At 36.0% G+C, this 19,177-nt stretch overlaps 1 protein-coding gene across 1 annotated transcript; it reads left to right on the top strand.

Moving 5' to 3' along the window:
- Nucleotides 1-12,774: 12,774 nt before the first annotated feature.
- LOC131038679 (BAG family molecular chaperone regulator 7) lies at nucleotides 12,775-17,477 on the top strand. The gene is made up of 3 exons (XM_057971195.2): nucleotides 12,775-13,724; nucleotides 15,867-16,160; nucleotides 17,017-17,477. The coding sequence occupies exons 1-3, from the start codon at nucleotides 13,074-13,076 to the stop codon at nucleotides 17,242-17,244; spliced, it is 1,173 nt and encodes a 390-aa protein (XP_057827178.2). The 5' UTR covers nucleotides 12,775-13,073; the 3' UTR covers nucleotides 17,245-17,477.
- The last annotated feature ends 1,700 nt before the right edge of the window (nucleotides 17,478-19,177 follow it).

Here is a 19,177-nt window from a genome sequence, read left to right as displayed (position 1 = left end):
AGGAATTTCAGTTGATCCTGCAAAGATAGAGGCAATTATAGATTGGCCAACACCTTAGAGTGTTACAGAGGTCATAAGTTTTATGGGTCTTCCAGGATACTACGGGAAGTATGTGGAAGGTTTTCTAGGATAGCAACACCTATTACTTCTCTTCAGAAGAAGGGAAATAAATTTCAATGGACTAAGAAGTGAGATGAGGCATTTCAACTTTTGAAACAAAAGTTGACAACAACACCAGTCTTGACTATATCGGATCCTAATGGACACTTCACAATGATTACAGATGCTTTAGGTGAAGGTGTAGGAGCAGTTTTTATGCAAGAAGGGGAAGTGGTTTCTTATGAGTCTAGAAAATTGAAGCAATATGAATTGAACTATGCACCACATGATTTAGAAATTTTAGCTATAGTTCATGCATTACAAATGTGGAGGCATTACCTTCTAGGGAAGCCATTTGAGTTGAAGATAGACCATTTAGGACTAAAATATATTTTTACACAGCCTAACATTAATGCAAGACAGAGAAGGTGGCTTGAATTCTTTACTCAGTATGATTTTGGTATTGAATATATTAAAGGAAAGGAAAATAAAGTAGCAGATGCTCTCAGTAGAGGAAGACATCTATCTGCTATGGTTACTACTAGGTCAAACTTGAAGCAACAAGTGTTGCAAAATCTCTCTGAAGATGAGCATTACCTGAGGGTTAAGCAAGCCTTGGGAGTAAATCCTTCAGATCATCAATTTGATTGATATGAGTTGGAACCTGATGGTGTATTTTGAGATACCAAAGAAGGATGTATATTCCTGAAGGTGGAGACTTAAGGAAGTTGATTTTGCATGAAGTGCATAATACACCTTATTCAAGACATCCTGGGGTGATGAAGATGGTAGCTGAATTGAGAACTTTGTATTTTTGGCCTAAACTTAGGAAAGAGGTGATTGAGTATGTGGCACAGTGTTTGGAATGCCAACGAGTGAAAGCTGAGCATGTTCATCCAGCAAGACTTTTATATCAACATCACATACCTGAGTATAAGTGGCAAGTAATTAGTATGGATTTTATCCAAGGATTACCTTTGAGTAAGAACAAGTATGATACTATCTTGGTAGTTGTCGATAAAGTGATCAAATTTGCACATTTTGTACATGGGAATCTTAAGGATGGATCGCTGACTCTTGTGAAGAAATTTGTGCAAGAGATATTCCGATTACGTGGTGTACCAGAAACCATTATATCAGATAGGGATACCAAGATGATGTCCAGATTTTGGACAACATTGAATGCAACTTTGGGAACCAGATTAAACTTTAGTTTGGTGTATCATCCTCAGACTGATGGCCAAACGGAAAGGGTTAATCGGGTAGTGGAAGATCTTCTATGGATGTATTGCATGGATCAGCAGTACAAGTGGGAGGAGTATTTGCCTTTGGTTGAGTTTGCATATAACAACTCTTTTCATACATCTTTAGGGATGACACCTTTTGAGGCACTCTATGGATGAAAATATCGCACACCTATTAGTTCGGATAGTATGGAAGATAGGGTCATCATTGGTCTTGATATGCTTAAGGAAATGGATGAGCAGATGAAGTTGATCAAGAGTAGATTGAAAGAGGCAGTCGATAGACATAAAAGCTATGTTGATAGAAACATGACTTTCAGATAGTTTGTTGCACGAGATAAAGTCTTTTTGAGGGTTAAGCCTTACAAGAGCTCCATCTCATTTGGGAAATCATCAAAGTTGGCACCAAGATATGTGGGACCCTTTGATGAGCTGGAAGTCAAAAATCCAGTTGCATATAGATTAGATTTACCACCTGCTCTGACTCGAATCCATAATCTTTTCCATGTTTCTTTGTTAAAACCCTATCATCCTGATTCATCTCATATTATTGATTGGTGATCTTTATAGGTACAGGATCCAGGGGTGGTGTTAGTGGAGCCCATCTGAATCCTAAACCAACGTGGTTTCAAGCTACATAATAGAGATTTTACTCAGTATAAAGTCCAGTGGGACCAATATATAGAGGATAGTTCTACATGGGAGGATGCTGAGACGATAGACCACCATTTTCCTCATTTTCTTTCCAAGAGTAGTATTTGCTTATTGCATGAGATACCTTGATACTCTGACTTTGATTCACATGATGTGAACTTGGATAGCATGTATGCTACTATTATTTTTTATGTTTTGATTTAAGATTATGATATGTGGTTAATACTTTATGATGTTTGAGATACTATATATGGTTATTGTTAGAATAATACTATATATGATTATTGTTAAAATAATACTATATATGATTATTGTTAGAATAATAAGACATCAGGACAATGTCTCTTCCGAGTGGGGAGGGATGCCATGAATCGTTTTATCTATAATTACTTGCAATTATTAAATTATAGAAATGATTTATATTTTATGATTAGATGGATGAAATGGAAATGAAAATGGAATTTATATTGAGATTTGTTATGGAGTAGGATGGAAATTTAAATGCAAATGAATGATTTAAATTATCTTTATTATGAATTTGGGATTGTCATTGCTAATAAACAATTGAGTGCAAGTGAATATAGGAACAGGTGAACGTGGATGAAGGCGGGAACTTGGTTTAGGTAGAGTTGTCTTAGCTCATGGACCTCGGTAGAATAGATGGAATCTCACATACCACTTTAGAATAAATAAGTGTATCTGTTGCATAACTTGATCTCGTGATTGAATTGAATTCGAAATTTTATGACTGATTTGCAAAATGATATGTTTTATTTCAAAGCAAGAATTATTTTCTTGTAAAGTATTAAAGTTAATATGATTATTGATTGTAGATTTATATGTTTTTCTTGTGCAGATATGAGTGAATGGATGAAATAATGTACTTATTTGTTCACTTGTGTATATATATAAATAATTATATAGATATATGTATGTATATGAGTCCGAATAATGATACGATCATATACATGTATATACGTATATAATTATGATATATATATATATATATATATATATATCTTTTAATCATGAAAATTTATAATTTACTTTATGTATATGTATATATATATATATATACATAAGCTTTTGATATTACTCATAAGATTTTGATATTATATATATATATATATATATATATATATATATATATATATAATATACATATAATATATGTCAGTTGTGATGGACTTATCAATAAGCATGTTATTTTAACATAACAACTATATTTATGATAGTGGGAGTGATCGACCTACCCACGTAGCTATTGGAAATGTGTCTCGAATTAACTTGACTTGTGTTCAGACTGATTGGAGTAACCTGTCCCGATGGAACAACCATCGGTGTGACTCTTGCCGATGGGCCGATGGAACCCTTTTCTTGTGATCGACTATCGGGTGAGCAAGTCCGAGATGATCCAATGATTGTCGCTATACCACATGATGGAGATGCACGAACGTTATCCATCACGGCTTGGTGACCACCTGGCAGGCCCGACATAAGGAGTGAGCAGCCCAGGTGAGATAATGGTCGAGCAAATCAAGGGTGATCCAATGGTGGTCGCTAGGTCGTGATAGGAAATTGCTCGTTAGAATATCCATTGCGACCTAGCGACAAAAAAGAGCTTCATTCTAGGTGGTTAGTGAGGTCGTGCTAAGGTGGCAGGGCAGGGACTCCAGATCCAATCAGGGGGTGCCACTTGGCGGAGCATAGAAAGAGGAAAGGGGTATCATCGGAGATTAGAAGAACTGGTTGTTTGCTACACCGATACCCAATGAGGTCACCTTTAGTGATTGGGATGTCATCGGCTATCAGAGGAGTTTATTGAATGCTATGTCGATTACCCAATGGATCCTCTTTGGCTGACTTCAGTGTTATCGGGGTAGCCAGTTCGGGTGTGTTTCTGATGACCTGATGAAACTGTCTAAGTTCTATCGATGATTAGGATGACATGGTTGGTTGCTACACTGATACCCAATTAGTCCGCCTTCGTTGGTGTCGGGGATTAGCGTATCCAATTTGGTTGTCTTGTCGATGACCCGATGGAGTCGCCTTCGGCGATCGGGGTATCATCGAAGATCGGGAGAACATGTTGGGTGCTACACCGATGGACCGATGGACCCATCTTCTTGGTCATCAAATATCGGGGTAACTTGGAAGTAGTCTCATCGATGATCTAATGTTATGCCAATGAGTTGGGTGGGCCATGAGCTCAAACCGGTTAGAGATAAAAGAGTAACCGGGTGGACACTTGAAGATTGTGTGCTCGTGTATTTTAAGGAAAATTGATTTTTGTGCCGGATGAATGTGGGATAATGGACAAGTCATGAATACAAGACGGTCGATGGTTAGACTTCTTGGCGGTTGGAGCGACTAACTATTGTGTGAACTACATTCGACAGATGTAATCAGAGTAGCTAGAGGAAACTGAAATGCAATGTTGGTTAGGTGGATGGATGTTACTAAATGACAGACGGTTGGACTCCATAATGGTTATGCTTAACCGATACGTTGTAATCGATGGATGATATATATTGCCAGAGATGTAACCAAAGTATGAGAGAGGTTACTGTGTGATGTATGGTGTGGAGTCCTATTGGAAGCCTGAGTGTTCTGCATAGGTGATGATTGTGATCCGAACATAGATTCTGAGAGAAAATGCCTGTGAAGAGGATTTGTAACTTTATTGTAACCCTTTGTTAACTATGAATAAAGTGATCTCTCTTTGGTGGTGGGTTTTTTACCCGTAAGGGTTGTTTTCACACATAAATCTGGTGCTAACTCTCTGTTGTGTTTTCTGTGTGATTAGTTTTTCATTAGTCTATGTATATCTTAATGTTCTGCAAAAGAATTTAAAGACATACTTGCTTGATTCCCCTTAGAATTGGTGTTAGGAGAGTGTTTTCCGCATTGTGCTTTCCTTACAAGTGGTATCAGAGCTTGGCCTGTTGTGTTAATCTTGTTGGGTAGGGTTGGTTTTTTGTGCCAATTCTGGTTTTCAGTGGGAGTCTAGAAGAGTGTTTATTTGTCTTGTTTGTAGTTTAAGATGGCGAACACCTCTGGGCAAATGGACATTGAGAAGTTCAATAGCTCCAACTTTGAGTTGTGGAAACTTAAAGTTGAATATTTGTTAGTTGATAAAGATCTCTGGATTGCAGTGGTTGGAACTAAATCTTCAGGCATGAAACAAGAGGACTGGGACCTTGCAAGTAGAAAAGCCAAAGGGTTTATTAGACTCTGTTTGGCAGACTCCATTCTGTTAAATGTTCATGAGGAGAAGATTGCTATTCTTTTGTGGAAGAAACTTGGTGATATTTATCAAGGAAAGTCTCTAGTAAATAAGTTGTTCTTGAGGAAGAAGTTGTATTCCTTTAAGATGGATGAGGGTACATCTTTAGCAGATCATCTGAATGTTTTCAACATGATTGTTGCACAGTTAACCTCCGTAGGAGTCAAGATTGATGACGAGGATCGATGTATGCTTATGTTATGTTCTCTACTTGACACATGGGATCATCTGGTAATGGCCATTGGGAGTACAATAACCATGCTCACAATGGAAGGTGTGGTTGCTTTGTTACTGTCAGAAGAAACATGAAGAAAATCTTCTGAGATGGTCAAGGAGGCTCTCATTGTTAGAGGAAAACAAGAAGACAAGAAGTCTAAATCCAATTCAGAGGAAAGTTCTAAGTCTCCTGAAAAGAAGTCCAAAGCGAAGTGCTGGAATTATGGGCAGACTGGTCATATCCGAAAGGATTGCAGAGAGAAGAAGAAAAATAAGAGTTCTTCAGATTCTGGGTCCTCTCAGAATGATGATGGAGATGCCTTCTGAGTTGCTTTGGCAAGTCAAACATCTATTGATGTCTAGTTCAATCTTCATGAAGAAGATGTTTATCATGATGCCATGTAAGATTTGCTACCATGTTTGGCAGTGATGTATGTTCATCACTTGATGGTGGATGATCTTCATGTGACTGAAGATGCTAACATCTTGAGGATTCATAAGTCCTTGGTAGAGATGTTGTTTATGTTTTAACATGTTATTCTTGTTAGATTGTTTTTTATTGTGTCGTGGTACAGATGCATTTAGAGTTATGGCATGATATGGAGGTGCTCATATGGAGCATGTTATCTCTTTGGATGAGATGTTTTAGATCATGGTTGTCATGTTTAATTTCCTGAATCTGCAATTGGAATTTTGACATTGATCTTGGTTATTTTTGTGTTTTGAGGACACTGATCATTTGCCTGATACTTCATGATATTGTGGTTTTTCATTTGGAGTTTTGGCATGGGTTGATCAGTTAAAGGTACTCATGGATATATGGAAATATAATATACCTTGGAGGTATGTATAGTTGGATGTGCTAGCACTTGCTGTAGGTGCATTTCCAACTATGTTTGTGACAAATGTTGGTACATTCAATTAACCTTTTTTGGATCGAGAGTTTTGTATTCTTGGGAGACAGAGTTATATTTTTCTGTGAGACATATTATATGGTTTTCTCAGTGGATAGCTTCTATGTGTGTCCAATGGCAGTGGCATGGTAGAAGGTAGGTATGTCCATGAATGAGATGTGACTACTCTGCAGGTATCTCAATGATGCACACAGTAAATTCTATTTCCTGATGATTTATGATCAAGTGGTATATCAACATTGATGGGATTTAGAGTCCATGTGTTCTCAGTTATGTTTGTAAGTGTTTGGCAGTCCAACAAATTCCTCGTCAAGTGGGAGATTGTTGGAAATGTGCCTCAAATTAACTTGACTTGTGTTCAGACTGATCAGAGTAACCTATCTCGATGGAACAACCGTCAGTGTGACTCTTGCCGATGGGTCGATGGAACCCTCTTCTTGTGATCGGCTATCAGGTGAGCAAGTCCAAGATGATCCAACAAATGTCGTTATACTGCATGATAAAGATGCACGAACGTTATCCATCGCAGCTTGGCGACCACATGGTGGGCCTAACAAAAGGAGTAAGCAGCCCAGGTGAGATAAAGGTCGAGCAAATCAAGGTCGATCCAACGGTGGTCGCTAGGTCGCAATGGGAAACTTCTCGTTAGAATATCCATCGTGACCAAGCAATAAAGAAGAGCTTCATTCTAGGTGGTTAGTGAGGTCATGCTAAGGTGGCATGGCAGGGACTCCAGATCCAATCAAGGGGTGCCACATGGCAGAGCGTAGGAAGAGGAAAGGGGTATCATTGGAGATCGAGAGAACTAGTTGTTTGCTACATCGATACCCGATGAGGTCGCCTTTGACGTTTGGGATGTCATCGACTATCGGAGGAGTTTGCTAAATGCTATGATGATTACCCGATCGATCTACTTTGGTTGACTTTGGTGTTATTAGGGTAGCCAGTTCGGGTGTGTTTCTGATTACTCGATGAAATCGACTAAGTGCTATTGGTGATTGGGATGACATGGTTGGTTGCTACACCGATACCCGATGAGTCCGCCTTCATTGGTATCAGGGATTGGGTAGCCAATTTGGTTGTCTTGCCGATGGCCTGATGGAGTCGCCTTTGGCGATCGGGGTATTATCGGAGATCGGGAGAACCTGTTGGGTGCTATGCCGATGGACCCATCTTTTTGGTCATCGGAGATCGGGGTAACTTGGAAGTGGTCTTGCCGATGATCTGATGCTATGCTGATGAGTTGGGTGGGCCATGGGCTCAAACCGGTTAGAGGTAAAAGAGTAACCGCATGGACACTTGAAGATTGTGTGCTCGTGTATTTGAAGGCAAATTGATTTCTGTGCCGGATGACTATGGGATAATGGACGAGTTGTGAATACATGACGGTTGACGGTTAGACTTCCTGGCGGTTGGAGCAACTAACTGTTGTGTGAATTGCATTCGACATATGTAATCAGAGTAGCCAGAGGAAACCGAAACACAATGTTGGTTAGGTGGATGGATGTTACTGAATGACAGATGGTTGGACTCCATAACGGTTATGCTTAACCGATACATTGTAATCGATGGCTGATATATATGTTGCCAGATATGTAATCGAAGTATGAGAGAGGTTACTGTGTGATGTATGGTGTGGAGTCTTGTTGGAAGCCTGAGTGTTCTGCATAGGTGATGACTGTGATGCGAACATAGATTCTGAGAGAAAATGCCTATGACGAGGATCTATAACTTTATTGTAACCTTCTATTATCTATGAATAAAGTGATTTCTCTTTGGTGGTGGGTTTTTTACACGTAAGGGTTTTCCCATGTAAATCTGGTGTTAACTCTTTGTTGTGTTTTCTGTGTGATTAGTTTTTCATTAGTCTATGTATATCTTAATGTTCTGCAAAATAATTTAAAGACATACTTGCTTGATTCCCCTTAGAATTGGTGTTAGGAGAGTGTTTTCTGCATTGTGCTTTCCTTACAGTAGAATGTAAACCATGTTAGCAGGGTCGAAAACCCACGTAACCATGCATGCTTTATTACAAGTTATAGTCGATGTTTATGATTGTCTGAGTGTTGCTAGTCAAACTCATAGAGTTTGAAGTTGTTACAAATGCCACACATATGTGGTACATATTGGTTGCCACTTGCTGAAATAACTATGCCATGCTAAGTATTTAGCATAGGACATAGTCAATATGGTTAATATGAGCCCAAAACTAGGAGAATTTTTAGTTGGAAAAACAGTGTAAATAAGACTATTGTTTTGATGAAACACACAGTGACAGAACGAAATTGGAAATATAGAGAAAGAAGAATATTAGGAAATTGAGAAAGAACACAAGAAACTAACACAACTAGTAGATTTTGGAAGAAGAATTAGCATCGAACATCTCAGATTTGGCTTCAATATCCATAGGTAGGCTCTTATTCGAGCAATGTTTGAAGTTATTAATCTAAAAGAGTAGAAGTTCGATTTGCTTTGAGAATAATTTGATTTAGAATGATAATGTAGAGAAGAATTAGAGATATGGATCATATTTCTGTTTATAAAATCATGTTAGTTTATATCAAATTCCATTTTGGAAAGTCATATAGATGTAGGTGCATTACGAAGATATTTTTATTGTATGATTCATTATAGAAAATATAGAAACTAGTCAATCAAGCACATAAACCCTAGAAAATGAAGTGTTAGTTAATGATAAATATTCTATTTGAAATTTTATGAGAAATAAAAGAATGTGTACTCAGATTTTATCCTTGCATTTATATTCTGTTATATGCTAAATGTGCATACATGTGTTACACCTTCTTGTTTAAAAATTATTTTCAAAATTATGTGTGAAATGAAAGATTGTCTTTTATTATATTTCTGGTATCATAAGGAAAAAAAATAGGAAGCTAGAAATGTTAGAATATGTTTGCATGTGTTTTCGGGGAAAGTTACCTTCTGGGATGACTGCCGAATGTGGAATTATAGAGAGAATAGTTTGATTTTCCAAACTATATTTTATTGCTATGCATGACATTATACTCGACCGAGTAACTTTTTGACCATTGAAAAAGATGGATTTATTTATTTATGTTCTCTACCATATCCTTGCTATGATCTTGCTTATTTCTTAAAAGAGATAGAATAAAAGAAAATGCGTGTAACATTCTAGGCACGCACCAGATTCCATCTTGTCCATCGAATTCCTCTTGCTAAGCAATTTGTGCAGGGTCAGGGTATTCTTGATAGAATAAGAATTCCGGGGAAGTGTAAGCTTCAAGGTTGGGTGGAAAAAGCACCCTAATCTTGTTCTCATCTTCATTTCTAAAGATTGCATTGAAGATATCTTTGGATTGAAGATAAATGGACGCATCTCATCCTTTACTTTGTATTAAACTTGTTATTTGAACTTAAGGTATTTGGAAGGCCTAAGTATTGAATGTAGACTTAAATGATGCATAGAATGAATGAAATAAGTTATGAATGACCATATGTAGAAATACTATTTATATTTCCTTATCAAATAAAGAATCATTATCTCGATTTGTAGAAATTTGTGTTTATTATGATATCAATGGATTGATCATGTAGAGCTAAGGATAGTATAGTTGAAGTAAATAGACTTATTAGAGGATTTATGAGTTTATTTAAGAATAAAGAGTGTTTTATTTTATTATCAAAATTAGAACGTTATGCATCTTTACATGGATAACAATCATACTAGAGTAGGTGTAAGGATAAATATATTAAGTGCAATGCTTAGTATCAAAGTATGTTCATATAGGAATATGGTGGGGAAATTTGTTCATAAGAATACATAAAGGCTACATAAATGAGTCCAAATTTGTTCTATTTCATCATTTGTTGATCTATACATGTATTAAGGCATTATCCCAAAATGAACATAAAACTAAATGAAAAATGATATAGGCATGCAAATTTCACCATTACAAAGATACATTAAAAGAAATATAGAAGGTTGCACAAATTTTTTTTGTAAGTTAGTTTTTAGTTTGGACATGACCTCTAAAATAACATTTTTATGATCTATTTTTAAGTTGAATATAAGGGTTCTCTTCTAGAAAATAAAAATGTTGGGAAAGCTCAATATAATTGAAAAGGTTAAAAATATATAAAATTTAAAAATTCAAATTAATTGATTTGAATCATAGAACTACAACTAAACACAATCCCACTCGAAAAACTAAATCAACAAGAAGATTTTGGAGTAGATTCATCTTTGATTGACACCTAAACACTAAGATCAAGAGACAATTTGCAAATGGCCTAAGAAACACCACTTTTCAAAATGGTGGGTAAGTGATATGCATTAAAAATTTCCAAATAGCCCTCATGTATGATAACCCACATATTAGATCAATGTGAAATGCCAAAGATTGATGATATAATGCCAAATTAGTGCATTCCTTACAAAGGGAATGTGTAAGACATTGAACTTGTTCCAAATTCCTTGATTATTAGAAATGTGCTACAAGAGATATGCGATCTAGTAAAAACTATTCCAAATTTTCAACAAGTATGATAAAGTCAAATCATTGGGGAAGACTATGCTAATAATCCACTCTCTAGAAACTATATAATGAACCTAACCACCCAATTTTTGAATAAAATCATTTGAAATAGTTGTCCTAATAAGAATTGTGTCCAATTTTCAATTCATCCTCACCCAAATTTTTCTATCCATCTTCACCCAAAACATCCTTCACAAAGTCCAATATTGACACAATGTGAATTTAAAATATCTTCCTTAAGTAGTGGTCTTAATCCATGCTATTATAAGGATTTTTTTGTGAACACATTTAATCTTCTTCACACTTGTAAAGATGAGGGAAAGCTAATTGTCCGAGAAGAAAAACAAAAGAGCTATCTCAAAAAGTTTATAATAGAACAATGAAAAACATTGGGAAGAGCAAAGCTATACAAGACAATAACATTGCGTTTACATGAGCTACATTGGGAAACATGTACCAAGGAATAAAAAACCCATATTGGACAACATAATGAAATGATATGTAGTGAATTTGTCACCACAAATGTCAGCTACAATCCTTTAATCAAATTAATGTGAAGGAGTTCTAAAGTTTGGGCTAATAATTTTCATAAAGGAAGGGAGTCATTCAAAAACAAAGACATAATCTCTTTCATATGGAAGATCATTTATTTTAATGGTGAAAGGATTTCGATCAACATAATCTCTTTCATATGGAAGATCATTTATTTAAATAGTTATATTATCTATGAACATAAATTTTAATTTTAATATTATTTATATTATAAATTTTGTATAAAAGAGATGTTTTAAAGTGATATTTTAAATCATTTTTGTATAGACTTATTTAATATACATATATTAGTTTTATTATTTGGATACATCTATTATTGTTCATAAGTATTATTTATATTTTTGTTATTTTAAAATAAAAATATATTTTATTTAGTTTATATTTTATATGTATTTAAAAGAGGGTGTTAAAATAATGTCTACCTACAAGTATTTTCTACATATTACAATTATATGTTACACCTCTCAATGTAACAATCATTTTTATAATTCAATTTTTATTATATTCATCCAAAAACAAACTTTTATAATTGAAAAATTCATCTCTAATTAAAATAGCCACATTTTTTTTGTGTGTGTGGGACTGAACCCACTGTTTAATTTATTGAATCATTATGGACCGTGGAAACTTCATGAGTTTGACATTTAAAATTAGTTTATATTGTTTGAATTTTCATTTGAAGAGTTATTTTATTTTCATAAAAGTTATTTTATAATTTTAATTTTTTAAGTATATGTCAAATTACGCTTTGTCCCTTGTTGTCACTTAATTACATCACTCAACATAATATAAATTCAAAACTAACCATAATTAAAAACAATATTTTCAATTTCCTTATAGACATCATCCTATAATAATTCACAATACCAAACGTTGATGCAAAAAAATACAAACATTGAATAACAATTTAATTTCATAAATTGTGAATATCTACTAACTTAAATAAATAGCTTTTATATATATATATATATGAGTTAAAGATTTTTAAAATTAATTTAAGATATTGTTAGACACCAAATTAGAGTTCAATTTAAGCTTTAAAACCAGTTGGCAACAAAATGAGACATGTGAGCCATACCCTAAAAGAATAATCTTTACACCGTCCCCTTTCACTTTGTCAACTTTAAAAGCGTGAAACCTATTAAATTAAATTAAGGTAGGCATAAAATAGGGATTCCCATTGGATGCCTAATTCTGATAGTCTGACTTTATTTTAAAAAATATAAAAAAAAATTTAAACTACATTTATAGATAACTATAATCAATTTTTTATATTTGAACTCTGTCGCGAAAAAAACCCCAAAATTAGGAAAAACAAAACCCAAAATCTCACGAAATATGCATTCATACAGCCATACGACTATCAAAGTTTAGCCTGCTAATTCCTCAACTCTATCAGCAAAAGGAAATTTCTATAAAACAAGAAATCAGCTGTTTGTTTCTGTTTTCTCTTTCTGGTTGCATTTTGTGAAATACCTCGTTGGGAGATCAGCCTGTTGTTTTATAGTCTGTGCTGTTTCAACCAGTCATTTTGTCAACTACTTGGGCACCCGTCGTTTTTGCAGCCCTGCTTAACATTCACAGCAACAAAATGAAAGGGTATCGTGGCCTGGAGTGCTACTATTCCAGTCCATCGGTCGAAACTGACCACCGCCTAGCTAGAAAACCATCACCCATTTCGTTGTTGAACTCCGACATAGAATTTGCTCTTACCTGTTTTGAATCCAGTCCTTTTGAGGATTTCTTCTTTAGCAGCAGAAACAAATGGTTTGCCCAAATAGAGTCCTCTTTCTTTTCATTTCCCTCCAAACCCAAGGAAAGCAACCTGGCTATGGAGACGTGGACAAGGAAACGTATTTGCAAGCAAAGCTATGAAGATTATTCATATGTAGCTGAAGTCCAGCACAATAATCATGACCATGTCCTGCAGGATTTGGCAGACAGAGTTGCAGCAATGGAGATTGCTTTTAACAAGTTCACCAAAAGCCCAGTTCTATTGCCAAATGGAACTGTCAACAAATCCTTTAAGAAGGAGTGGCAGACAGAAAATGGTGGCAAGGCCAAGTTTTCCTACAAATATGAGGCCAACAGCCCTGCAAAGGGAGAGTTCAAGGCTGTAAAAACCGAAAAATTCAAGCTTTCAAAGGGTGACAAGCCTAAGGAATCTCAGATCCGAGTGATACCTGTTGAGGAAGAGGATGCCAACAACAATACAGATGCAGAGGCATCTAGAAGAATCCAGGCAAGCCAGAAACCAATGTTTTTTTCTGAAAAATGCTTTGGGTATTCTTTAAATTTGTAGTTTGATTAATACTCCTGATACTACTAGTGGATGATCAACATTGGTTTATATACTTTTAGCCAACTTTTTTGCATATTATCTAGTGTTGTAGCTGAATGGTCTTCAATATCTCTAGTTTTCTTTTATATCACATTTTTTAGTTATTTCCACTGCAAAATGTTCTCCTCAAACTGCATATTTTTCTTCTGCAGCTTTACCAAGTTCCTCCTTTTGGTAGTTACCAGTGGTCACATTATTTCCAAAGATGATTGCTGCAGAGTTTTTGCTTGCCTCAACTCTATTCACCAAGCTCACTCTTTTGCAAGTTCAACTGCTTATCCACAGCTCTTAGAGAGGCATAAGCCTGAAATGGCTTCTTGCTCCCTTTGACTATTTGCAAAGCCAGATATTATTTAGTAAATTTGGCGTATGGTTGCATATCAGTCTTAATCTGCTCACCCATATTGCATCCATACTTTGGCTGCCTAGTGTCGTAGTAGCTTACGATGCCTACCTTAATCCATTCGCTGAGCTGCAGATTATGTAGTGAATCTGGCATATAGTTGCATATCAGTCTTCATCGACTCATCCCACCACTTTCATTTTTGGCCGGCTCAGTGTCATGATGACCTAACAATGTCTATCTACATTCTCAATCTATTGTCAAATCTGCATATTATTCAGTAAATCTGGCTCATGGTTGTGCATCAGCTTTCATCTGTTCAAACCCACTACTTTCGTTCTTTGCTAGCCAGGTTTTAGCAACCGCTTACAATGTCTACATGCATTGTCAGGCCAGGTCCTCATATGCTCAACCCCACTGTTTCCATTATTTGCGAACTCGGTGTCACAATAGCCTATAATGTCTATCTGCAACTTGCAACCCTGAAGTTTTTTCCAAAGTATTATTTAATATATTTGGCATATGAGCCTTGACATTTATTTTTCCGAACACTTAAATTCTTTGCCAGCCTGTGTCACTGTGGCCTACAATGGCTATCTGCATCCAAAATCCATTCCCAAAACAGCACTTTTTTCAGTAATGTTTGCATATGGTTGCATAACAGTCTTCATCTTCTGAACCCCACCACCATTTACATTCCTTGCCAGCTTGGCCCTGCATTAGCTATAATATCTATCTGCATCCCTGATCCTTTCTCCAAGCAGCAGATTTTTCAGTAAATTTGGCTTATGGCTGCATATCAGCCCTCATCTGCTCAATCATATCATTTCCCTTCTTTGGCAGCTTGGTGTTATAATAGCCTACAATGTCTATATGTATCTCGATCCATTCCCAAATCTGCAGATTATTTAGTACACTTGGCATATGGTTACACATCTTCTTCATTTGCTCAACCTCACCCCCTCATTCTTTGCCAGCTCAGTGCTGCAATAGCCTACAATGTCTACCTGTATTCTCAGTCCATTTCCAAAGAGACAAATAGCCGAGTGTATATCAGTTTTCATTTGCTAATTTGCTCAACCCCACTGCTATTGTTCTTTGCAAGCTTAGTGTGGCAATAGCCTTCGATGTCTACCTGCATCCTCTATCAATTCTCAAAGCTGCAGATTATTCAGTAAATATGGTATATGCTTGCATATCAGCCTTGATCTGTTTATCCTCACCACTTTCATTCTTTGCCAGTCTGTTGTCTCAGTAACCTGCAATGGCTACCTGCATTTGGTATCCATTCACAAAGCATCGGCAGATTATTGAGCAATTTCGGGATAACCTTTGCCTGCTCAATCCCATTGCTTTAATTCTGTACCAGTCTGGTGTCGTGAGAGCCTACAGTACCGACCTGTATCCAAAATCTATTCCCAAAGCAGCAGATTATTAAGTAAATTTGGCAAAAGGAGGTCTGTCACATACTTTTTGAGGTGTTGTATATCGGCTTTGATCTACTCTTCCCAACTGCTTTCATTCTTAGCCAGCCTAGTGTAGTGTTAGCCTGCAACGGCTACTTGCATCTGCAATCAATTCCCAAAGCTACAGATTATTTAGCAGATTTGACATATGGTTGCATATCATCTTGGAAGACAGAGTGAAATGGCTTACAATGCTGCCACTGTTCTAATAATTTATGTTTATGTATACTGCAGAGTGTATTTGCAAGGAAGAGAGCTGCAGCAGCCCAGGAAAAGGGGAAGCAGAAGGAATTGTCACCAATGGATGCAGCTCTGATCATACAGGCCCGCTTTCGTGAATATCTGGTGCATCGTTCTCAAACACTTCGTAGTCTCAGGGATCTTGCTGTGGCCAAGGCAAAGCTGAAGGAGCTCAGATGCCTATTCACAAACTATGCCTATCGTCGGCATCTGTGTAGGGATACCGAGGAAAAACAGAGGTTTTCCGAAAAAATCATTGTTCTTTTGCTTACAGTGGATTCCATCCAGGTATGTACATAATGAACCCTCGCTAAGTCCATCAAAATCTCTTCTTTGTTCTGACAAAGAACAGATTAATGTATTATTGGCCGTCTAGCATTTTATAGTGGGTTTGCTGTGTTCCAAGATTTTAAGCTAGAGCTGATGAGACCCAGGGTTGAGAAACAAACCCTCTTCTATTAGAATGCCAAAACTCAAAGTTCGGCTGCAGAGAGATTTTGCAGTGTAGGTTACACACATGGGGCCCTGGAGAATCAGCAATCTAGGTGACCAAGGGATTAAACCTCATCACATGTAAAAGGTATCTCAACCCTGCTTGCTGTAAAAGTCTAATAGTGTCATCTCTCCTAATGTGGCAAGATGGTTAACTTTACCTGATTGGGGAAGGGTTAGAATGTAGGTGGATGTGAAACTTTGGTTCTATAGCACATTCTCAAAAGATTGATTGGTTTTGGGTTTTTACCAGTTTTGGTCATTTCCTATAAGAATGACATATTTTTTTTTTTTCATCTGTCCATTGCCAAAAGATGATTGATCTTGTGATTCAAATTGCTAGCTTCTCCTTTCCAAGAAAATCCATGATTTTTTGGTGCTTGATCAATCTCAGTCCCATTTCAAATGCAACTAATTGATGCAAATGCCATTACTAACACACTGGTGAATGGTATAATTGTGGATTTGGGGTTTGCATTGGTTTAGGCAACACCTAAGAAATTGACGTGTTTGTTGTTTTTAACATTTTCTCTTATGATTTTATCTTGTCTGTTTTTCATAGAAAATGGTTTTGATATTTGAAAAGTACTATTTGAAATTTTGGGTTTCCTTGTCATGATGCTTTTTGGCCTTTTCTTTCTCATTGATGCAGGGTTCAGATCATTTGGTGAGGGAAGCAAGGAGGTCAATGATCCAAGAGTTGGAATCCATGTTAGACACCATTGATCCTCAGTCGAGCAAGGATTCTATTTCCAAAAGAAGATTTGATTTACCTGAACAGGAACCAGTGCATAAGGAAATGGAAATGGAAGTTGCAGAGGTTGTTGGTTTGTTGGATGAGAAGAATGGTGGAAATCTGTTCCCATATGTTACCTTGTGAACTAGGGAACTATGATTTCAATTTTCGGCTCAGGAGCATTCTATCAAGATAGATCTTGGTGGGGTTGTTGACTTATATTACTTTTGTTAAGGCCTTTTTTCAAAGTCTTGAATGAGAACAGAAACTAATAGTGACTTTTCATAATTGGATTTTGATTTCAGTTTATAGACTTTTGGTACGTAATTGATCTCAAAGATTACACATTTTAATGTGTTACATTATAAATTGTCCTAGGTTTTGAGCTTTAAGATGTTCTCTAGTGGTTATCTAGTTTTACTTGCACATGTTTTTAGATAATTTGATGGTTACCAGATTAGAAACTGAGTGATATGAAAAATATCATATTTTTCAAGTTCTTATGTTTAATGCATTTGGTCTGGAGCTTCATAAAACATGCACAGTGACTAATCGATTATGATTATTCTTAGGCTGATTATGATTCATGAAATGGAAGTAGGGCCCTGATTTCCAGTGAAGGCCATACATGTCCAAATGTGAGCTGCATGGTAATTTTTGTTTCATGTATACAGTTGATGGAAGAGATCAGGAACTCGTGGCAAATTTACATAAATTCAGGGGCATGCCATGCCCACAGCTTGTGCTCTCTTACTCTTTTTTGCAGACCCTGAATCTAGTCGCAACTACTTGTAGTAATTACTAGTCTAAAGTTAGAATAGAGGGAAAATACTTTTGGGGTTTTCAAAGGAAGAAGCTATACCTGTTCTGCTTGAAAATACGTAGGCACTTCTTGAAATATATTGGTAGATAATGAAGTTTAGCATCAACTCTTAAAATGCTTATTTGTTCTACTGATCTGGTGATTGTATATTGCTTGGTTGAATTTCTGTGCTGTAGGCATATATTTTGTTTCTCTCTAGCTTTACAGAGGTTTCAGTTCCAGAATTGAATTTGGGCAGATGTGACCTGAAGGAAAAAGAAGGCTTTCTTAGCCTTGCTTGTAGATAGTACATGGATTGGAAGTATTGTAAAACTCACCAGAGTGTTAATCATTTTGTGCTATTACTTATGTTTTGATTATGCTAGAAAACTAAGTAGTGTGAAACCAATCAGAATTTATGAATTTGAAACATTAAAACATATTTATTTTTTAGGAAATATTCTCTGATGGAATTACTTGCTGGAAACAATATATGAATGCTTATGACCCTCATATCTGAGCAGATATATGATGAGCTGTCATTGTGTTATGTTATGGATATATTTGATGTACGTTTTAAGTTTGCTGATAACATGTTAAGGTAGATTGGAATCAAGAGGACTAATATATTGTGCAGAACCATGCGTTTCTCCATAGCTGCTAAAGGAGCCAAGCCTTGTGTTACCCATTAATGAATCTGATAGATTTGATTTATACCTCAATAAATGTATTTAGATTAGGTACTTTTATACTAACCTTTATTCACCCTAATGTGAAATTTTAAATGTGACTTAGATTAATACTTATTTAGTCTATTGATCTTAGATTGAACATTTAGACTAATGTTTATTGAAAGAATAATTTATTTAGGATTATGGCTTCACCAATTATCTTTTGAAACTTGATGCTTTGATGAATTGGATTGAGTGTATAGGCAATTGTTAGCCGGGACAAGGCCAAATCAAGTAGAAGGGGGTCATTTTGTTTCATATGGATTTTAGTAGTGTTTGTTACATACTCATAATTGTTGAAAGTTTTCTAATTCCTTGTGTAACTTCTTCAATTTTTCATTATACACGTGAATTGAAGGGTCATCTACATGAGAATCATTAGGGGAAGGGTTTTTTTAAGGTATATTAAGCAAGATGTGTATTGGATTGAGGGAACATTTCTCTCATGAGTATTTTGGTGAGAATAATTCAACATGCAACTTAGGCTTAACACTATTACTAGTTAATGCGCGAGAGTCTATGAATTGGTAATTTCTTTTCATTG

The sequence above is a fragment of the Cryptomeria japonica genome, chromosome 9 (genome assembly GCF_030272615.1).
Source record: "Cryptomeria japonica chromosome 9, Sugi_1.0, whole genome shotgun sequence".
Lineage (NCBI taxonomy): Eukaryota > Viridiplantae > Streptophyta > Pinopsida > Cupressales > Cupressaceae > Cryptomeria > Cryptomeria japonica.
This window is presented reverse-complemented; position numbering and strand designations above follow the sequence as displayed.